Source organism: Rhinolophus sinicus, linkage group LG02 (genome assembly GCF_036562045.2).
Source record: "Rhinolophus sinicus isolate RSC01 linkage group LG02, ASM3656204v1, whole genome shotgun sequence".
Lineage (NCBI taxonomy): Eukaryota > Metazoa > Chordata > Mammalia > Chiroptera > Rhinolophidae > Rhinolophus > Rhinolophus sinicus.
This window is the reverse complement of record NC_133752.1, coordinates 69,752,640-69,777,207: the sequence shown is the minus strand read 5'-3', so window position 1 is coordinate 69,777,207 and position 24,568 is coordinate 69,752,640. Positions and strand designations below refer to the sequence as shown.

The 24,568-nt window shown below is 36.1% G+C and overlaps 1 protein-coding gene across 28 annotated transcripts in view; it reads right to left on the bottom strand.

The window, feature by feature from the left end:
• CLOCK (clock circadian regulator) overlaps window positions 1-24,568 on the bottom strand; it is a 121,698-nt gene that overhangs the window by 7,073 nt on the left and 90,057 nt on the right. For 26 of the 28 annotated variants that reach the window (XM_019740111.2, XM_074324538.1, XM_019740108.2 and 23 more), the window contains 7 exons: window positions 13,193-13,334; window positions 10,933-11,033; window positions 10,310-10,399; window positions 7,221-7,373; window positions 6,188-6,397; window positions 5,260-5,465; window positions 748-1,045 (listed from right to left, as the gene is read on the bottom strand). In XM_019740111.2, coding sequence (XP_019595670.2) covers window positions 748-1,045; window positions 5,260-5,465; window positions 6,188-6,397; window positions 7,221-7,373; window positions 10,310-10,399; window positions 10,933-11,033; window positions 13,193-13,334 — 1,200 coding nt within the window. The remainder of the gene's footprint in view (window positions 1-747; window positions 1,046-5,259; window positions 5,466-6,187; window positions 6,398-7,220; window positions 7,374-10,309; window positions 10,400-10,932; window positions 11,034-13,192; window positions 13,335-24,568) is intronic. The other 2 variants (XM_019740116.2, XM_019740117.2) reach the window with 2 other exon arrangements.

The window sequence follows — 24,568 nt, the reverse complement described above, 5'->3', positions numbered from 1 at the left end:
TGTCTGCATTTTGATCAATCTGAGTGTTTGTCATTTGTGGTCATAAAAAATAGCAGTTATACTATGTTCAGTGATTTAAATGCATGTTTTACCCATGAGATATGAACTATTAGCACCTCTATATTATAGATGAGGAAACTGAAGGTTAGCAAGTTAAGTAACCTGCCTAAGGTCACACAGTATATGGTGCGGTAGTGGCCAAATCTCAGGGCAGTCTGATTTTAGAGTCCAAGTTCTTAATTATGACATATACTGTCTCCACAGTATTTCTGCTTAATTAATTTATAATCAATTATAAAATTTAATCTGAAAAAATAATTTAAGATAATCGTCTACACTAATTTTTTAAAAATCCCGTTTGATACCCCTGCCCTGTAGAGAGGAGAATATGATGGGCCACTAGAGAAAGAAAGAGAAGGAAAGATGTCTTTGCTTGAATTCCAGAAACCCAGCCAGAGAGAGCTCTAATTAAAGTGCCTCGATCTGGGCAGGAAGTAGCCATTTATTCTATCCAGCAATTCAGATAACTGGGTATGTCCATGCCAGGGCTAAAAGTATTCCAAAGATTAAACAGGAAAGAAAATATAGCTAACTGGGATAAGCTTTCTGTTTTTATAGAAATTTAACTTGTACAATATAAACTCATATGGATTCTTTAGATCATTTACAAAAGTGTTCATTTAATGCCTAATTTCACTATCTAAGAGCTTATGGGTTTGGGACAGCTTCCGCCATATGGAGAATTACCTGTAAAAACTGCTGTGGTGGTTGGGTCAGCTGAGCCTGAGATGGTTGCTGAACTGACGTGAGATGCTGCTCCTGGGAACTCGGCTGTTGCTGCTGCTGCTGCTGCTGCTGCTGCTGCTGCTGCTGCTGCTGCTGCTGCTGCGTGACTGACAACGTGTGGGACTGCTGCTGTTGTGCGGCAAAAGTAGGGTAGGCAGTCACCACCTGACCCATAAGCATCGTGCTAGGTACCATGACGGCCCCACAAGCTACAGGTGCAGTTACTAATTTGGTCACAAGTTGCTGACCTTGAGAAAATCTGTAACAGAAAAGAAAGAAGGGGAGTCAGAAATATAAGGTATACATTATAAAAGGCAGTGGGCTGAATACTTCTCTAAAATAATACCCAATGATATTGTCAATTTAGTTTTTTTTAAAGCTGCATGTCCCAATTTTGTTTCATGTTTTGAAAGATTCCCTTTGTATATATAGCAAAATGAAATGATAACAAACAAAAATACAAACTTTTTTTTGGATAAGCACATGCAAAAGAATGAAGTTGGACCCTTACCTTACACCATATACAAAAATTAACTCAAAATAAATTAAACACCTAGGCATAAGAGCTAAAACTATAAAACTTAGAAAAAACAGAGGGGAAAAGTTTCATGACACTGGATTGGGCAGTGATTTCTTGGCTATGACACTAAAAGTACAGATAACAAAAGAGAAAATAAATTGTACATCAAAATTAAAAACTTTTATGCATTAAAGGACACTGTCAACATAGTGAAAGGGCAACCCATAGAACTGGAGAAAATATCTGCAAATCATGCATCTAATAAGGGGTTAATAACTAGAATATATGAAGCAATCCTACAACTCAACAACAATCTGATTTAAAAATGTGCAAGGGTCTTGAATAGATAATTCTCCAAAGAAGATATACAAATGGTCATTAAGCACATGAAAAGATACTTAACATCACTAATCATCAGGGAAATTCAAATCAAAACTACAATGAGATACCACTTCACACCACCCACTAGGATGGCTATCATCCGAAAAAAAGAAAAGAACCAGTGTTGGTGAGGATATGGAGAAATTGGAACCCTGTCCACTGTTGGTGAAAATGTAAAAATGCAAAATAGTTTAGCTACTATGGAAAACAGTTATGACAGTTCCTCAAAAAACTAAACAGAATTACCATATGATCAAGCAATTCCATTTCTGGGTATATATTCAAAAGAATTGAAAGCAGAGACACAAATGGATGTTTGTACATCCATGTTCATAGCAGTATTACTCACAATAGTCAAACAATGGATGTAACTCAATTGTCTGTCGAGGGATGAAAAAACAAAATGTGACATATATACATACAACTGAGTATTATTTTGCCTTAAAAAGGAATGAAATTCTGACACATGAACTTTGAGGACACTGTGCCAAGTAAAATAAGCAAATCACAAAAGACATAAATGATTCCACTTATATGAGGTATCTAGAGTAGTGAAACTCAGTCTTATGTGCTTAGAAAGCAGAGTGGCAGTTTCCAGGAGCTAGAGGGGAAGACGGATGAGGAATTCTTTTTCAGTGGGTACAGTTTCAGTTTAGGAAGATGAAAAAAGTTCTGGATGGTGATGGTAGTGATGGTTACAACAGCGTGAATGTGCTCGATGCCAATGAACTGTGTGTCCAATTCAAACAGGTTAACATGGTCCATTTTGTTATATATATATTTTACCACAATACAAACAATTTTTACAACTGCTAAAACTTCTTTCTTTTTATAAAATTACTAAGTACTTGGAGTCAAACAGATGTGGCACATGGTTTATTTTACTAATCATGAATAAACTTAAAGTTATCACAAGGCAATTTAAAAAAACTTTAGGTTTATAGGACAGTTACACTGCAAGTTGTATCTCATAAACATAAATCAAAACTAAATGACATTCTAAAAGTAAATAAAAGTACCCTCAATTTATAAGTTTATCAATGCAGCATAATACTCACTGTGTTAGAATTCACTAATATTCTCTCCCTCCCTCCCTTCCTTCTATTTTCTTTAATGAAACGACAAAAACAAAAAATGATGGCTTCTTCAGGAAACAATATTATTTCTATTTGACTTTTCTGTGAGATGAAGTTAGTTTCTAACACTGGCTGTTATAGTGAAAAAATTGAGATACATAAGACTTTATTGTAGACGTATGCATGCGTGACATAACTGCAACTACAGACTGTTTAAAGTATATAATATGAAACTCAGTACAGATGCATACTTTATTATTTATATGTTTCACAATACAAAATACATCTATTTTGAATCCATGTCAAATCTTGAAAATAAAATACTGTATTTTATATGCTTCAGGACCAAATGCATTATTTAATGCAAAAAACACATACAGTTTTTTAAAATTTATAATATAAAGAAAACCCCAAAAAACGAGTAACATTTACAATGTGGCTTATTCACAGAAATGCTAATTTTTTGTAATCTTAAAAGAAATTAATATCTGAATTGCTCAACTGCTCACTGGTAAAATGTGATGAGAGTACTTCATCCATTTCGGCACCAAAAGACATTCCTCAATGTACTTCTGCTTAACTATCACTTCTGTGGCTTTGTATATACCAGGGGTGTCCAAACTGCGGCCCGCGGGCCAACTGCGGCCCGCAATCCATTGTTAATTGGCCCGCAGCAAATTCCAAAAATATATTTAGTTTACTTAAATAAACCAGGTGAGGCAATATGTACTTCACCTCGAGTGAGTGACCCGGCTGTTTGTGTATTTTACCGCATATGGCCCTTAGTGAAAACCGTTGAAAAAAGTTTGGACACCCCTGGTATATACTGCTCTCTGACTAGACGTCCCTCCTCAGGCTCCCTGCATGCGCACAACCAAAGCCAAGCTCTGTAAGACTCAGGCCAAGTATCTCCCTCCACGAAGCTCTCTCTGACCACACGCCTCTCTTTCACCAAAATAGAATCACTCTATTTTTCTTTTTTTACAGTAACATGACATTTATTTATCTACTTTTTGTTTGTAAAATATCTATTTTTTAATTAACATTTATTGGCATGACAACAGTTAGTAAAATTACACAGGTTTCAAGTATACATTTCTATAATATATTATCTATATATCGCATTGTTATGTTCACCACCCAAAGTCAATTCTTCTTAGATCACTGTATATTTAACCCCTTTACCCTCTCTGCCATCTCCCTCCCCCTTACCCTCTGGTAACCACTGAAGTGATGTCTGTGTCTATGAATATTTTGTTGTTTGTTTGTCTTGTTTGTTTGATAAAGCCTGACTTTTTAAATCGAAGGAACTGAGTTTCAAAGAGAAGAAATTAGTTATCTCTGCTCTCACTGCCTCTGTGATCCTGCAGCTTCTTTACTCTCTGGAAACTAATAGGATTTTAATGTAATCTATTTCATGGTCAAATATAATAGCAAAATTGTATTATAATGGCAGCAGCCTACTTGTATTGCAGTAAAATAAGTAAAAAATAAAATGTATTTAAAATAGAAGTTTTAAGACTATAGAGATCCTAAAGTTAAAGCTTACCAATATACGAAAATGGCATTTCTTCCAAAAATTTGTTTCTAAGTCAGCTATCTGGACTTACTAAAATAAATGATAAATGACTTTTTCTAGAATGGACTACAAAAATTTAGTGTAGTATATGTTTCAGCATTTGAGCTTTGAAATCAGACATTGAGGCTTGAATCCAGAACCCCTTCTTCATCCACTTAACTGGCTACAGGCCAGTTAACCAAATTACTAAAAACTCACTTTTTTCTTACCTGGGAAATAAAAACAACAACATTTAAAAAAAAATTTAAATAATATCTTTTGAGCACTTAGTACCATATGTAACAAACTCAAGAAAGGCAAGCTTTTATTCCATAAGACATATAAACTATGGTAGTGTACACCGTAACCATTGTTACTACCTGAAAACTCACCAGTATCCGCATTAAAGTGATTAAAGGTCCACAGTGATACAAAGCCTATCATAAAACTCATACAACAGTGTGCTGTAGAATTTGGATTCTATAATACCAGGGGTGCCAAAAAAATGGATACAAGTGGACACTTTAGTCAACCTTGCTCAAGCAGTAGTTCACTGTAATCAGAAATGTCTGGAGAATGATGGTAACCACTTTGAGCACCTCTTGTAACTGCAGAAGTCATACGTGACTTGTATTCATCTTTTGTTATTGGTATATATTGAGTATTACAATTTTAATACAGTTTTCCTTTCTTAAAATGAGTATACATTTTTTTGGCACCTTCTGTATTTGCTAGCACATTTTTTGGACAGGAAACAAAATTTGTTACCTTTTCATTAAAAAGTCCTTAAACAATGGATACATTCTGAGTTTTTATTTCAAAGTCAAGACTATTGGCTGGAATGAGCAAACTAAAAATCGTATTTTTAAAATTAAATTATTGAGTTTTTTATCAATTAATTTACAACTTTGGAATGACTTATGAAATATGACAACTACCTTATTTGTCTGTCCTGAGTGAATGTAGTTACTGCAGCACTCTGGGTACTGTTCTGTGGCATACTAGATGGAATCTGGACCATGCTTCCAGCTGCCGGCTGAGAAATCACCATAGTGTTATACAGTGGGGCTGTAAGAGTGCTCTGTGTCTGACTAGGAAGAGATGTTTGTTGACTGTGCCCACTCAGTACATTTTGTTGATTCTGCTAGAAAAGAGAAGATTTTAATGATAGACTGAAAAATTTACATCAGGAAGTATGCTTCTACATCATTCTAACAATAGTTGACATGACAGAAAAAGAAGTGGCAGGACATAATACTATGGAAGAAATCTGACAAAGGCATGACTTGTAGTAACTGAGAATGAATTAGTCTTCAATATTTGCTGGAAGGTATGTTATGACTTTAGAAAAAAGGAGCATAATCTTAACAGTGATGATATAAATATACATAAAGAATTTCTGTTAAATGGCCAAAGTGAGGGACTGATGTTAGACACTTTTATATATTCCATTTGAAGCCCTGGAATTTATTAAAGTCACAGATGTACACCAATTACCAAAATTTCCTGGAATACTGATTAAACCATCATTGCCCCAACAATTTATTCTTCACATATGGTAACATGTTGCCTGGCCAGCCTCTTTTGCAAGTCAAACCTTTTGAACACATAGAAGTAGTCTTGTATGTCCATTTTTTTAAAAATTGCAACATTTTTTAAATGTCAAAATATTGAAATCATGTTTCATTCAACAGTTTCGCAACAATTTTGCAAAAAATATTTAATCTCTCAATACTATACTTTTTAATTATTACTATTAAATTTTAAATACAGTATTGTTCAAGATAGAGCTTTATTTTTGTTTCAGCAATAGTATACATTTCAATCACTGAACATTCCATAGTCCACTGTATTCAATAACATTACCTGATTTGATGTAGTTTGTAAAGTGTGCTGTTGTAGCATATGCTGAGTTGTGCCAATATGTCCAGTATTCATTCCACTTTGAATTTGGTTAGTTTGAACAACCTGGCCTTGCATATTTATAGGTGCGAGTTGCTGGATGTTAGATGAATTTCCCGAAGAAAGTTGAACAGAACCAAAATTCAACCCAGGGGTTGATTGTTGCAAAAACATCTTTAAAAATAAAGATTACATAAAAATGAGCTTATAGAATACAAACAGAGAAGAATGAGAGCATTAAAAAAGAAAAAAAAGATCAAAAACAAGCTACAAAGTTTACAAAGCAAATAACAAGACTATGTCATTCTGAATGAACAATTAGCAATAAATAATTACTGAATGAAACATACATCAGAATCATTCCTCCAGTCATGTTTCCAGTTGTTAGAAAGTGTTACAAATTTCAAAATCTTTCCTGCTTGAGTATTTTACGTGTTGGAGATTATTTGTTGTATCAGCTAGCATCATCCTAACTCGATGCTACTCGCTGCTTTCTACAAGGCACCTCTGCATCACTTATCATTTATAACTTATGCCATTAGGGGGAAGTAGTTTTCACTTAACGTTTCCCTTACCAAAGTCCTCATCTTCTCTAACAGACACAACTTTAGAGTGGCCTTGATGGTTGACCAACCAAAACTATCAAATTATACCTACTGGTATTTTACTAAAACAATGATGGATGATTTGTAAATTCTGTACCTATACATATCTAAAAGTCTATGTAAAATATAATTTTTATATTTTGGATTTAAGCTTACTAAAAATTGAACTGCTAAAAGATGACTCTTATCCGGACAAAGAAGGATGTTGATTGATAGACATACTCTCAAGAATGAATTATCTTTAGAGACTGTAAATGCAATCATACTGAGTAGGTAACCAACGAGTATTTATTATCTCTTGCATCTCATTTTTAATTAAGAGTAGTCAATTTTCCTAAGAAACCAAAGGTGAATGGCATGCTTTGTTTGAATCAAATATAGTAATAACTTACCTGCAGGCCTTGACCATGGACCATCTGAAGTTGTTCTTGAATTTTTCTTAATTCTTCTTGCTGCCGATGAATATTTGCCTCTATCATCCGTGTTCGTTGCTCCAATTGGTCTTTCAGATGCTGCATGGCTCCTAATTGAGCTGAGAACTGAAACTGAAGTACCATGTATGGAAAAAGTGTAACATATTTTAGAATTACTTATTCCTCTTAATTGTGCAGTGTGAAAAGCAAGCAGCGTATCATGAGCTAAGGATGTTATGCCAGTTGTCAACCTACTGCCTCTCAGCTAATTCACCCATTTTTGCTGGGCTTTGTGATACTGGAGCTGGACTCTATAAATATTTATCTTTTGCCAGAGGCACAAACTAAGTCACGTCAGTTGATGGTGCTAAAAGGGATTCTGCAAAGGGAAGTGCTTATTCTTCTGAGCTTGGTGCTTTTCTTTTTGCTCTTATGCCAGTGGGTAGCTTCCTAGTGAGAGTCACCAGCTTCCCAGCAGGTGGTTTTCTAGCAAGTGTCACTAGCATCATAATGGCAGCTCCTCAGCAAATTTTATTGGTACCCTAGCAGGTAAATTGCTGCTCTCCAGCCCTAGTCTGTGGCACCTCAGTGAACTTCTCTACATCCAGTGGCTACAGGCACACCTGCCCCAGGATCTGAATCTCGGCCTGGCCTGGAAGAGCCGGAGTGTGGAGGGTCAGGAGAGTCTTCCAAATTGTTCCTTCCTTGGGTATTCTCCCTTTTACTGTGGTTAGGGCTGCTCTCTACATCTGTTATCCCTGTAGTCTTTAGAATGTAGTAGTTAATACCTGTTGCCAGTTAATAATTTTTTATATTACGCCTGTTCAAATTTCTGGTATGGCTTCTGACTTCTGACTGAATGTTGACACACTGGCATTAAAAGACCTGAGCTCATACTGTGGCGCTACTACTTGCTAGAACAAGTTACTTCATTTCTACCCTTTAACAACTGTGAAAGTAGTGGGCACCTCGAGTTATTCATATTAAATTCTGTCATTTGAATGTCTTCTTTGTGCACATCATTAGAAAGTTACAAAAACATGACAGATAACCTACCATAATATTTTTCTCGTATTTTCAACTGAAACTGTTCTCAGAAATTATAAAACATAGGTTCTTAAAGACTTAGCAATTACAAATGAATGAATACATATGTGAATGAAAAGTTATTCTACTTCCACTGTTTTCAATTTCACTTATTTCTCTACATTTTACCTGAGTCATAAGCAGCTTCTATTTGAAATTTACTACTGCTTGATATTTAGCCACATCTAGGGATTAACCAGTTAAGTCTATACAGGCTCTTTTAATTATTCCCATGAATACTCAGCGCAGGACACAGTATAAAAGCAGGAAGAATTTCACTTTATTGGAAATCTGTCTTAGCCTTAGTCTCCCAGAGTGCACTGCATTCAAAAGTGAGAAATGTCCCCCAAAAGCTTTTTTACTCTACTTCAGAAGTTTGTACTGAGGATACTGAATATTACTTTTTAAAGTACACACTTCTGACTTCTGAAGTTGATAATCACCAGTCCATATCATATATTACAAAAAAAAAACATTAATTTAGTACCTCAACTCCCTCATCCCTTTATTCTTTAATATTATTCAAAATGTTATATTTATGTCATACAAATATATTTTACCCAAACTAAAATATACCTTTGGATAACAACATTGCCACCACTTAAAGGACTTCTGTTCAATACAAATAAAAAAATAAAAACAAACAGAAGGCAGAATAATAGGAAACAGAACTAAGAGGCAGAGTGTTTGGCTCTATCACTCAACAAAATACGAAATTTCAATACTTATTAACCTTTTGACATTACTTATTCTATGAAAATATACCTTTAAAATGTTAAATGCTTATTCAGTATCTTGAGATTAATGAACTAATAATATTGAAAGTATGTATAAATATTTGCATTAAAATTCTGTTAACTTTCAGAATAAAAAGGATTTGAGGACTCGATAAAAACTGTTAAAAGTACATATAGTATTTAATAATATAGTGCTATTATAAACACCTTACATGATCACATGCTGCTAGAAGTCAAAATTACGATGTTCAGGAAATTTATTACATTCTCAATATATCCGTATTAAGTGTCATATGTATAATTTAAATAATAACCATATAAGAAAGGTATTTTTAGAAAAATATTGTTTTTAACTATTGTTAACTATCATTATTTGAAAATAAGATACTTTTAAGTGAAGGTATATTTAATAACAAGACAGAAAATTTTGGATTATTTTTACTACTAATATTTTTACTGTTTGAGACACTGAATGAGCGCAGAGTCATAAATTACAAGTTGGGAAGTTAAAATCAAAAGCAATTTCATGTCCCTTTTGTAATACTTCTCTTTTTTCTTGGCTTATTTCTACATTTAAGCCTCCTTCAGATCTCAGCCCAAGCAAAACTTCTTCCCGAAAGTGTCCCTTCACTTCCTCAGGCTGCATCAGGTGTCCATCTAATGTGCGCATCTATCAGCCTAGATACTTTGAGCATAGACTATATATTGTACTGTAGTTCTCCGTCATTGTAATAAAGCCTGTTAGTATAGATATTATACTTAGTACAGATATTATATAGCATATTTGTACTGCGAGGTCCTGCAATATCTGACACATACAAGGAACTCAATAAATGTTCTGTATATAAACAAATGAATGACTATATGAATAAAATTACTTGATCCTTCCAAAATCCATAGGAAGAACAGAATGAAAAGCTATATTTCATCTTTAATATATTACTGTCTGTAGTATTTCTCAAAGATGGTGTTATAACATATTAAGCAGGGTAGTTCTTTGTTGTGCAAAACTGTCATGCATCATGAAAAACAATTAGCATCCCTGGCCCTTGCCTACCAAACTAAGGGCCAGTGGTACACCCAAAACAAAGACGATCAAAAATATCCCCCGACATTCTAAATGCCCACAGTTGAGATTCACTATATCTGCAAGAAAGTTTTTTTAAAAAAATCTGTATTACCTTAAAACCAATTTATCATTTCAAAATACTCAACTGAAATAAACAAACAAACAAATAAAAATACCTGGGACATGCCTTGTGGAACTGGTAAATGTGTGGCTTGAGACATCACTGGCTGTGTTAATGATTGACCAATACACTGGGAATTTATTGACTAGAAGCAAAATAAAAAACAACGCTGGCGTGACGATCATTCCAATACATGAGTACTTCCACCAGAAATATCACCATGATATCTTTAGAACTGAATAACTTTTGCCTCCTACTTTTTTAGTTCAGTATAGGCATGTCTCGCCCTCTACGATGAAAATGCTTGTTCCCTATTTATGCTTTCATCTTCCAAAGCATCTGCCACATTACCCTGCATGGGCTCTCAATAAAAAGTGACTGGATTTAACTGAAAGTGACTGGTATTTAAACTTACATAATATGAGAATGGTTCTAAATTATCAGCTTTTAATAACTGAAAAAAATATCTAACATGTTACTTGAAAAAAAAAAGTCCTGATATATTTGACAACTATTTCACAAAAAAAAGAAAGAGCTCAAGTAAGTGTTATATATCAACAACTATTTTGATATTTATAGAAAGATAATGAATCAATGAATTTCTGAAAATTCACATGACTTTTTTTCCCTTTTAATCAATCTTCATTCAGAAGAACACTAACTAAATATAGAATTTACCTGATTACTGAATGATGACCTCCTTTGTGCCATCTTTTCATGAGCTTGTAAATGTTGCCTAGGAGGAGTGCTAGTATCCGTTGGGATCTTTGTTGGTGTTGCTGAGATTAGAGAACAAAAACAGAACAGCATCAGCTACTGTATAAAACACAGTTTTCAAAGATGAATCTCAAAATGCATTTCAGTGAGTGAATAAAAAAAGGTCCTTGAGTTGTTTTTCTAAATTATTCAATAAAAGTAAAGTCCACAATGATAAGCTGATTCATTTTAATTACTTCTTTTTTAAGGACAAAGAACTATTTGAATTAGGAAAACTTTGAATATAAAAATGGTTACAACTTCTAGAACTCTATAATAAAAAAGCTAATCATTCAATTAAAAAATGGCGTAAGGACTTGAATAGACATTTCTCCTAAGAAGACATACAAAAGGCCAACTGGTAAACGAAAAAATGCTCAATGTCACAAATCATCAGGGAAATGCAAATCAAAACCACAATGAGATACCACCTGACACCTGTCAGGATGGCTACCATCCAAAAGACAAAAGACAAGTGTTGGCAAGAATGTGGAGAAATTGGAACTCTTACAAACTCTTAGTGGGGATACAAAGCAGTGCAGCCACTGTGGAAAACAGGATGGAGGTTTCACAGAAAATTAAAAATAGAAACTACCATATAATCTAGAAATCCCACTTCTGAGTATTTACCCAAAAGAATTGAAATCAAATTTCGAAAAGATTAGCACCATGTTCGCTGTAGCCAACATGTATTCACAATATAGCCAAAATGTTGAAACAGGTATTCACAAATAGCCAAAATGTTGAAACAACCTAAATATCCATTGACAGATAAATGAATGAAAAAAAAAATACTGTATATACATACAATGGAATACTATCTAATCTTAAAAATAAAAGGAAATTCTGCAATATGTGGCAACATGGATGAACCCTGAGGACATCGGCTAAGGAAAATAGGCCAATGGCAGAAAGACAAGTAGTGTATCACTGCATTATACGAGGTATCTAAAATAATCAATTCATTGAATCAAAGAGAAGCACGATTGCCAAGGGCTGGGGGAAGGGGGTTAGTGGAGACTAATCAGTGGGCATAAAGTTACAGTTAAGCAAAATGAATGAACTCGAGAGATCTGCAGTACAACACTGTACCTATTGGCAATAAGAACGTACTGTACACTTAGAAATTTAAGAGGGTAGATCTCATTTTAAGTGTTCTTACCACAGTAAAATAATTTTTTTTAAAAAAGAGATATAATAGCAGGAAATAATGTCAAAAATCCTATATTTAACCTCTTTGACGTTCTACCCACAATGTTGAGTAGTTCATCACAACTCCTTTACTTCTTATTATATGTACTTTTAATACCAACAAATAAAAGTTACTCTTAAAAAAAGTTACTATAATAATTAACTGAGGGCCGGCCCGGTGGCTCAGGCGGTTAGAGCTCCATGCTCTTAACTCCAAAGGCTGCTGGTTCAATTCCCATGGGCCAGTGGGCTCTCAACCACAAGGTTTTCGATTCAACATCTCTAGTCCTGCAAGGGATGGTGGGCTCCACCCCCTGCAACTAAGATTGAACATGGCACCTTGAGCTGAGCTGCCTCCCAGATGGCTCAGTTGGTTGGAGCGCATCCTCTCAACCACAAGGTTGCCGGTTTGACTCCCGCAAGGGATGGTGGGCTGCGCCCCCTGCAACTGGCAACGGCAACTGGACCTGAAGCTGAGCTGCGCCCTCCACAACTAAGATTGAAAGGACAACTTGACTTGGGAAAAAAACCAAAAAGTCCTGGAAGTACATACTGTTCCCCCAATAAAGTCCTGTTCCCCTTCCCCAATAAAATCTTTAAAAAAATTATAATAATAATTAACTGATAATTATGCCAGTCTTCATAAATATAACACACTTTAAAAAAATATTCAAAAAGCGAAGTTAAAAACACTTACTGGCTCTACCAGTAAAAAAAAAAGGAATAGTTTTGCTTTCTTTTTGAGGGATGATTAAAAACTTAACAATAACAACATTACTTACTACCTACATATTTTAGAGACTACTTCGTCAACTTAATTCTTTGCGAAATGTGAGCAATGTGCCTCTTACTCACTGGAAAGATTAATATATTTCAGAAATGTAAAAACTTATTTTTAAGTAGCATTTGATGAAAATGCTGATACCAGTAACACAGACAATTTAGAAACATTCTCTTTAAAGGAAGCCTGCATTCAAGCTAGAGTACTCACAGGAAGGGTCTGAGACAGCTGTGTGAGATGATTTTCTTGAACTCCGGGAGGAAGCAGAAGGGGTTGGGCTGTGATCGAACCTTTCCAATGCTTCCTTGAGACTGACTGTGTTTATACGATTATCAGACCCAGAATCTTGGCTCTAAGGAGAAAGTAAAATAAATGTTTTCTTGTGGTTCAATTCAGAGATCCCAAATTACCAATATTGCCTGCTAATCAGTTTTCACCCTCACCCAATCAGTTTTCACCCTTTAAAAGCAATGATATCTGGGTACATATTCAATAAATGAAAATTTATTTTTTATAGCCAAAAAGTTTTGGGTTCATTCTCAATTTAAAAAATCAACAGATGCAAAAGAATGAAGGTGGACTATTACCATATACAAAAAATAACTCAAAATGGATCAAAGACCTAAACATAAGAATTAAAACTATAAAACTTTTAGAAGGGGAAAAGCTTCATGACATTGGATTGGGCAATGATTTCTGGAATATGACATTAAAAGAACAAGCAATAAAAGTGCATCAGAGGACAGTATACCCGAGTGGAAAGGCAACCCATGGATAGGACAAAACATTTGCAGCAAATCATATATCTGATAAGAAATTAATACCCAGAATATATAAAGAACTTCTACAATTCAACACCAAAACATAAAAACCAAACAATCCAATTAAAAAACCAGCAAAGGTCTTACAGACATTTCTCCAAAGAGGATAGTCAAATAATCAATAAACACATGAAAAGATGCTCAAAATCAACAATCATTAGGGAAACACAAATCAAAACCACAATGAGATACTAGTTCCATCAGAACGGCTATTATCCACACACACACACACACACATACGCACGCACGCACACGCACACACACACAGAAAATAAGCAATGTTGGTGGAAAAACTGGAACCCTTGTGCATTACTGGTGGGAATGTATGAATAAACTAATGCAGCTACTATGGAAAACAATATGATGGTTCCTTAAAAAATTAAAAATAAAATTGTGATATGATCCAGCAATTCCATTTCTGGGTATACGCTCAAAAAAGTTGGAAGCAGGAACTCAAAGACATACTTGTACACCCATGTTCATGGCAGCATTATTCACAATAGCCGAAAGACAGATGCAACCCAAGTGTCCATCAATGGATAAATGGATAAACAAAAGGTGGCATATACACACAGTGAAACATTACTCAGCCTTAAAAAGGAAATTTTGACACACGCTACAACATGGACGAACCCTGATGACATTATGCCAAGTATAAAAAAGCCAGTCACAAGAGGACAAATACTGTATGATTCCACTTAATATGAGGTACCTATAGGAGTCAAATTAACAGAGTCAGAAAGTAGATTAGTGGCTGCCAGGGGTTTGAGGGAGGAGGAAATGGGGAGTCACTGTTTAATGGGTATGAGTATAGAGTTTCAGTTTGGGAAGATGAAAAAGTTTTGTTGATGGATGGTAGTGATGGCTGTACAAGTGTGAATGTACTTAATGCCACTGAACTGTATACTTAAAATGGTAAATTTTGTTATGTATATTTTGCCATATTAAAATAAAAAAGTGTAAAAAACAGAAACAACAGAATAAAGACACTTTAGTTTATAGACAAGGTACTGTAAGCATCTTTGGAACTCGGTATTTGCTCAAAATCTTCCTCTTCACTCCAACTCTGACCTTTCTATAGAATGTCAATATCCATATGGATGATTCATCCAACAGCCTGTCCTGGTCTCTCTGCTTTCTAGGAACTCCTCATCTCCAATAATTTTTTTTCTACTCTACTTCAGTCATTCAATCTCTACGCCTTGTCATTACCAGTTATTGTAGCACCTCTAAAAATACAAATTAAAATCCCACTTTAAACCATACTTTCCTATTGTATCCTTCCAGCTCACTTGTTCAAATGTTCCTTTAGAAACAATTATAGTCAATCTAAAATGATCACCATCCTAAAATGGACACTTGATACTAGGAAGAAGCATTAAGTTTTTCTGGTGGCTTCACTACCCTACTCTTCACAATTATTCCATACGTTTTCCATTGTTCTTAAACCTCTGTCTCCCTCTCTCAACTGATAGCCTCGCCTTATACAGATGAGAACACCTGCCACCACGAAATATATAATTCTAGCTGCTAATATACCAGGTATACTGTCATAATATACCCAATCTTCTCTTTTCTCTTTATAATAGAGAAAAGTACCACATACAGTGCCTATGTACCGGTGAATAAGAAACACGTCTGTTATTTCAGGCACACTACATAGAAGGGGGAACATACGTGTATACATACATATACACACATGAATAAACAATAAGATTTCGAAGTTACTCATACCCTAAAGGTGAAAAAAAGGATGATGGGACACAATGCCTTATCGCCTGCACTCTAACTGCGCTTCACATCCTCTATTTTGTCTCCATCTCCCACTGCCTCCCAGTTTCAGAAACCCTTCTGCCTGCCTTCAGGAACCATAATCAGAAAAGTTTCCTGTATTCTTAACCTCATCTCTGAATATTCCTTCACTGGCTTGCTTTAACTAAAACTCAGATCTCCCCAGAGGATGCCACTTTCCTTGTAGATCTCCTAAACGGTGCTGTTTTCTCTCTTACAACCCTTAAACCACAGCTTGGAGGTAGAAGTCCTACTGCTCTTTCCAGAGAATTTTTCCTTCTTCCTTTCCCAAAACTCCCAGCTTTGCACCTTGCATTACCACACTATATAACTCACTAGCTCTCACTGTTGCAGTCATCTGCTGACCTTGTAGTCACTCTTCCTCACTAAGTATCCGAATTAAAATTCAGCTCCTGGCTTAGTTCCCCTCACTAATTCTTAATTCCAAAGTTAGCAACATTCACATATGCAGCACCATGACTTCTCTCTTCCCTAATGTCCTGTGGTCCCTAATTCTGATAGTTATACCCCAGACCCAGTCATTGCCAATAAGAATAAACCTTCCATAATTTCAATTTCAAACATCCTACTCTTTGACCACCATTTCCCGTATTTTCTACACATTTCCTTTAGTATCCCAACTCCAGTGATCCTTTGGTAGGACCTAAAACACATTGATTCTACCACATTTTCACAATACTCTCTATGTCTTCTCTCCCCTCTTTACCAGCTTATATTCATGGTTTTTCATCATAACCAAGCCCTCGTGTGTATCTTCAACTCCCTTGTTCCTATCTCCCTTTACCACACACCCTTGGAAAAATTCCAGTACTGGTTAAACTGGATTTTTAACCTATTCTACATCTGTTCCTGCACAGCTGAACATAGCTATAGAAACACAACATGGTGACTGTTCTCTTTAAATTAATGACTAGGAACCTCAAGTGGGCTCTTAACCCTGCCTGCCAGAAGGACTAAAATTCCCTTGTCCATTCCCTTTCCTACTCTCCTAGACAGCTATTTAAAACGTGTTCCTCTTTCTCAAACCTCCAACAACTCCTCTCCTAACCTCATTCTTACGTGGTAACTCTGCTCCTATCTCACTGACAAGTATTGCTACAAGCTCCCACTATTCTATCAACCTACCTACCAGCATCTGTACTCACATTCTATCTTTCTTCCTGTAACCAGAGATCAGGAATCAGCACACTTTCCCTGTAAGGGGCAGACCATCAATACTTTAGGCTTAGAGTCTCTGTCACAACTACTCAACTCTGCTGTTGTAGTACAAAAGCAGCCACAGGCAATATACAAACAACTGAATGAGGCTGTGGAATTTGATAATAAAATTTTCATGTGTTACAAAACATTCTTTTTCTTTTGATTTTCAACCACTTAAAAACATGTGATGTCAGAAGCACAGCAGTGTGAAGGGTCCCCCTGATCTCTCCCCTTGAAGTTACAAGTTGAACAGCTGTAATTCAACAAAAGATTCCCCGCCCAACACACAATATGGCTGAGAGATCCATCCACCCAGATATCTGAAGGTGGGCGAATCGGGGTGAACAGGGGAGGAAGGAAGGGAGAAGACCAGAGACAGGTGCCGTGGCCGCAGCCCAGAGCTCACTGCGGGACCTGGGAGAGGGAAGGGTTCAGGTTGCAGGTGTACTCTCTGTAGCCTTGAGCATTCCTGCCTGAGTGCTCAGCAAACGTTATGGCTGAATCCAGTGATGGGGCAGAGATTGAATACAGATGTGCGGCAGCTGTGGTCTAGCAGCTGCCCTTGCCAGGCAGAAAACAAAGCCACGGAGTCTGGCTGCAGCCCCCAACCCTACCAGAACTTGCCTCCTTGCACCCTCCCGCAGCTAGCAGCGAGCCCCAGAAAAAACTGTAGCAGTGATTGTTGGGTTAAAGAGCAGAATATCTACAACCCTGGGAACTGGACAGAGTTCCTGAACAGCAGACCCACACTGGCTAATCCCAGAGACAGGTAGAAATACAGAGGCGCGGCAGCTGACGTCTGGCAGTCTCTGTCACTGGGTCTGTCACTGGGAGGAGAACAAAGCCACAAACACACAAGTGGCCTCTTCCAGCCCACCTCACCCCCACCCTTCACGGCTGATCCCAGCAGGGGCACCTGGGACAGCTCAGGCACTGCAGCACTGCATCTGACTGCCACGGCAGCATCGGGATTTCAGGGGCTCTAAACATCATCGCCCACCACATTCTCCCATGGGGGTGGTACCCTGAGTGAGACCAAGGTCACCTGGTCAGAGAGAGGCCTACCTCCCCAGGAAATACAAAGCAGAGATTCAAGAAGTCAGAGCAATGCAAGAGAAAAATAAAACACTTGAGCACCACCTACTGGAAAACAGAAGAAAAACCTCTTCTTATCAACCTGTTCAGGAGGTATCCCTATTTAAAAGAAAAAAAAAAAAAAAAGCAGAGTTCATTCCCATAAATGCCTAGGCAAAGAAAAAAATACCATAAACAACCAAGGTAAGATGGCAGCTCAGAAATAAAATGAAAAATCTCCAGAAAATAAACTTAGACATGGAAATGTGTGACTTAAATGACAGAGAATTCAAGATTGCAGTTGTGAAAAAACTCAATGAGATGCAAGAAAACTTAGATAGGCAGTTTAATATACTCAGAAGTAAAATTAATAAACAAAAGGAATACTTTACCAAAGAGATTGAAATGTTAACAAAGAACCAAAAACAATCTGGAGCTGAAGAATGCAATAAAAGAGATGATGAAACAGTGAGCTTAGAAAATAGAGATGACCAAATGAAGGACAGAATTAATGATATAAAAGACAGAAATCTGGAAATGACGCAGGTGGAAGAAGAGAGACTTGTGATCTAAAAAAAAACAAAAAAACTCTACAAGAACAATCTAACTCCATCAGAAACAGCAACATAAAAATGATGGGCATACCTGAAGAAGAACAGAAGAAGAGGGGAACAGAGAGTTTATTCAAACAAATAGTCGACGAGAACTTCACAAACCTATGGGAAGAACTGGATCCTCAAATCCAAGGAGCAAAGAGAACACCTAATTATCTCAATCGAAAAAGGATTTTCCAAGGCACATTATATTAAAACTGTCAAAAATTAATGACCAAGAACGAAATTTCAAGGCAGCCAGGGAAAAGAAAATGGTAACCTATAAAGCAAATCCCATTAGATTATCATTGGATCTTTCCGTAGAAACTCTAAAAGCTAGGAGGGAGTCGAATCAAATATTCAAATTATGGAAAGAGATAAATTACCAGCCAAGAATAATATATCCAGCAAAGTTATCCTTTAGATATGAAGGAAAAATAAAGACCTTTCCAGACATACAGAAGATGAGGGAATTTTCCACAAGACCTGTATTACAGGAAATAATGAAGGGGGTTATTCTACCTGAAACAAAAAGACAAAAGAATACAAAACTATGAGTAAGATAACTAATACACAGAAACAGGAAATTGTAACTCTTATTCAGAATAGGGTACCATACACTTAAATGTAACATAAAGGTTAAAGGAGATTGAAACAGAAAATGAGAAGATAATAGCTACTGTAATTTGAAAATGAATTCACAGCATAAATTGGGATAATTTGTGAGACAACAGAAACATAAAAGAGGAGGGAGTAGAAGTCTGAATTTGTAAAGTGGAATGGAAGTAAGATGCATGTAAAAGAAAAAAGACTACTGTATAAATAAACTTTCTTTTGCATAAACTTAATGATACCATGCAAAAACCCAATACAGAACTGAGACACATGACAAAAGAGGAAACAGAAGGAAAAAAATCATAGAATACCACTGAACTAACATAACAGACAGAAACACAAGAGCAAAGAAACAATGGAGACACTGAGCTACCACAAAAGATAAAATGGGTATAGGAAATCGTTACATACCAATAACACCCTAAATGTAAATGGACTGAACTCACCAATAAAAGGCACAGAGTAGCAGACTGGATTAAAAAACAAAACCCAACCATATGCTGCATTCAAGAGATACATCTCAACTGTAAGGACAAATACATATCAAAGTGAAAGGGTAGAAAATGATACTCCAAGTGAATGGTGTCCAGAGAAAAGTGGGTAGAGCCAATAATTATATAAGACGAAGTAGATTTCAAGATAAAAAGGTAAAAAGAAACAAAGATGGACATTTCATAATGATAAAGTGGACAATACATCAAGAAGATGTAACACTTGTCAATACCGGGGATGTCAAAAAAAATGTATGCAAGTGGACATTTTGGTTAACATTGCTCAAACAGTATTTCGTCGTAATCAGAAGTGTCTTGTTGCTGATGGTAACCACTTTGTGCACCTCTAGAAACTGCAGAAGTCAAACGTGACTTGTATTCATCTTTTGTTATTGGTATACATTGAGTATTACAATTTTAATGTTTTTTCCTTTCTTAAAATGTGTATACATTTTTGGGGCACCCTCTGTATATATGCTACCAATCAGGAAGCACCAAAATATATAAAGCAATTACCAACAGGACTAAAGGGAGAAATTGACAAAAACATGATTATAGTTGGGAACCTAAATATGCTATTGACAGCTATGGACAGATCATCCAAATACAAACTCAATAAGGAAATATCAGCCTTAAATGATACATTAGACCAAATAGATATAATTGACATTTACAGAACATTTCATCCTAGAACACCAGACTGCACATTCTTTTCTAGTGCACATGGAACATTCTCAAGGATAGACCATATGTTGAGACACAAAACTAGCCTCAACAAATTTAAGAAGTTGAAATCATACCAAGCGTATTCTCCAACTACAATGCTTTGAAATTGGAGATCAACTGCAAAATAAGGATCATATAAGAATAATATGAAAGACTATCTGCCACCAAATTCAATAACCTGGAAGAAATAGACAAGTTCTTAAAAACATGAGTATAACCTTCCTAGACTGAATCATAAAGAACTGGAAAATCTACATAGACCAATCAACAGTAAGGAAATTGAAACAATTATCCAAAACCTTCCCAAAAGTCCAGGACCAGATGGCTTTACTAGTTAATTCTGCTAAACATTCAAAGATGATTTAACACTGTCCTTCTTAAGCTCTTCCAAAAAACTGAAGAAGAGGCAGTGCTCTCTAACTCATTTTATGAAGCTAGCATTACCCTGATACCACAACCTCGTAAGGCTAACACAGAAAAACAAAACTACAGATCAGTATCTCTGATGAATACACATACAAAAATCCTAAACAAAATAGTAGCAAATCGAATACAACATAAATTTAAAAGATTATACATCACGATCAAGTTGAGTTCATCCCAGGAGCACACAAGGATGGTTCACTATACACAAATCAATCAATCTGATACATCACATAAACAAAACAAAGGATAAAAATCATATGATCCTATCAATTGATGCAGAAAAAGCATTTGAAAAGATACATTATCCATTCAGGATTAAAACACTTAATAAAATGGGTATAGAAGGAAAGTACCTCAACATAATAAAGGCCATATATGACAAACCCTTGGCTAATGTCATACTTAGTGGTGAAAAACTGAAAGCTTTTCCTCTCAGATCAGGAAAAAGAAAAGGATTGCCTCCAGTCACCACTGTCATTTCACATAGTATTGGAAGTCCTCGCCAGAGCAATCAGGAAAGAGAAAGAAACCAAAGGCACCCAAATTGGGAATGAAGAAGTCAAACTGTGACTTTTTGCAGATGACATGATTCTTTATATAGAAAACCCTAAATACTCCACCAAAAAATTATTAGAAACCATAAACAAATACAGTAAAGTTGCAGGACACAAAATCATTGTACAAAAATCCACTGCATTTCTATATACTAAAAATGAAATTTCAGAAAAAGAAATGAAAAAAAAATTCCATTTGCAATTGCAAGAAAAAGAATAAAATACCTAGGAATAAACAAAAGATACAAAGAATCTATACACTGAAAACTATAAGACATTATTAAAAGAAATTGAAAAAGACATAAAGAAATGGAAAGATATTCCGTGTTCATGAATCAGGAGAATCAGTATAGTCAAAATGGCCATATTATCCAAAGCAATATACAGATTTAATGCAATCCCCATCAAAATCCCAATTGAACTTTTTAAAGAAATAGAACAAAGAAATCGTATTTTAGGGAATAACAAAAGACCTGGAATAGCCAAAGCAATCCAGAGAAAAAAAGAATAAGACCAGCGGTATCACACTCCCTTAGTATCACACAATTCAAATTAAACTACAAAGTGACAATCATCGTAACAGCATGGTATTATCAGAAAAACAGACACACAAACCAATCAAATAGAATTGAAAACCCAGAAATAAACCCACATATATATGGGCAGATTATTTTCGACAAAGGAGGCAAAAACATACAGTGGAGAAAAGAAAGCCTCTTCAATAAATGGTGCTGGGAAAATTGGAAAGCCACCTGTAAAAGAATAAAATTAGACTGCTATCTGCCACCACATACAAAAATTAACTCAAAATGGATCAAAGACCTAAACATAAAACCTGAAACAATAAACTGCAAAGAAGAAAGCACAGGTACTAAACTTATTGACCTTGGGTTCAGAGAGGATTTTATTAATTTGACCTCAAAGGCAAGGGAGGTAAAAGCTAAAATAAATAAATGAGACTGTATCAAACTAAAAATCTTCTGCACAGCAATAGAAACCATCAACAAAACAAAGAGGCAACCAACCAAATGGGGGAAGGTATTTGCAAACAACACCTCTGCTAAGGGGCTAATATCCAAAATATACAAGGAATTCATACAACTCAACAACAAAAGAAAACAACCCAATTAAAAAATGGGCAGAGGACACGAATAGACACTTCTCCCAAGAAGACATACAAACGGCCAACAGATTTATGAAAAAATGCACAACTTCACTAGCTATCAGAAAAATGCAAATCAAAACCACAATGAGATACCACTTCACACCTGTTAGAACGGCTATCACCAACAAAACAAATAAGTGTTGAAGAGGTGGCAGAAAAAAAGGAACCCCCATACGCTGCTGGTGGGAATGTAAATTTTTATAGCCATTATGGAAAACAGTATGGAGATTCCTCAAAAAATAAAGAATGGATTTGCCATATGAGCATTCCCTCTTCTAGGTATCTACCTCAAAAAATCTGATAACATTTTCCCATAAAGATATGTGTACCCCAATGTTCACTGCAGCATTATTCACAGTGGCCAAGACATGGAAACAACCGAAGTGTCCGATGACTGGGGTAAAGAAGATGTGGTACATATACACAGTGGAATATTACTTGGTCATAAGATGAAATACTGCCACTTGCAACAACATAGATGGATCTTGAGATTATCATGCTAAGCGCAGTAAGTCAGACAGAAGAAGTCGAGAACCATATGATTTCTCTCATATGTGGGATATAAAACTGAAAGCAATAAACAAACAAGACAAAAACTCATAGACACAGACAAGAGTTGAGCGGTTACCAGAGGGAAAGGGGAGAAAGCGGAGGTAGTAAAGGGGGTTAAATGTATGGTGAAGGAAGGACAACTGACTGGGTTGTGAACACACAATGCAATATACAGGTGATGTATTACAGAACTATATAATTGAAACATATAGTTTTATTAACCAATATTCCAATACATTTTTTAAAATGTAAAATAACATACTAGGTATTTGTAGCTTGTGGGTGTTACAAACCAGGCAGAAGGGCAGATTTGGCCTTTAGGCCATAGTTTACCAAGCCTTTCTACAGTTGAATAATCTGCCCCCCTAGCTAAGCCCAAACCATCCATTTGTGGCCTAGATCTCATCTTCTCTCACATGCTCAAGAACATTGCTATAGCATTTCTACCCTGATCTCTCCTATCACCAATTCTTCTCTCTCAGACCATTCCCATCAGTTTACAAACATGCTATTTATCCTACCTTAAATAGCAAAAGCTTGTTTTAAGCCCACTTATTCTTCCTTCTCTGCCCCATTCCTCTCCTCTTTGTAGTAAAACCATTCCCCTTGTCCCAGAAAATTCTCTTTTAAACCCACTCTCATTAGGATTTCACCCATATTACTAGTCCACCCAATCTGTTTTCACTGATCAATGAAAATATTGTAAACTCAAGGCTCAATTCTCAGTGCTCATCTAACTTAAGCTATTTCAGCTGAATCTGATAAAGCTGATTGTTCACTTCTCAGACACCCTTTCTTTTCGTGCCTCCTACGACAACTTAGCTTCCTGCTTTTACTCCTACCTCACTGCCTATTTCCACTTGGTCTCCTCTGTGTCTTGCTCTTCTCTTCCTTGTCTCCCTCGCCTCCTAATGCTGCAGCACCCCAGTGCTTAGTCACTGGTCATCTTCTCTATACCCATTCCTTTGGTGATCACCCTTATTTAGATCCATGGCTTTAAAACCATCCACACATTGAAGTTTCTCAAAAATATGTCTCAAATGGACCTCCTTCCCTAAACTCCAGGGGATCATGATAATAACAGTAAACATGGTGAGAAAGCCGACATAATTGGAGTATATTTTGAAAGCAGGGCTAGTTGAATTTACTAAGATTGGAAACTAGCATGAGGGAAAAAGAAGAAGCAAGGGAGAACGATATCTGATTAATACGTTAGTGTCTATTATGGTCCTCATTTCAAGGAACCCCCGATTTAAGCACTTTTCTCAGAAAACTTCTTCTATGAAATAAAACATACTGGATCTTCTTCCTCTATGTATACAAAGCCTCTTTGGAACAATTATTTTATGTTGTATCCATGAGAGCAGAGAACTTGTCTGTTATTCACTGCTGTATTCTCAGCATCTAGCCATGTCCAGTAGTACTTCCTGGCACATGGAAGGTAATAAGGTTAACTGAATGACTCAACAACATCCCCCCATATTATTGCCTGGCATGCTGTCTATTTACCTCACTTTTTATTTAGATTCTTGACGTTTCCTATGCCACGGTTTTCTG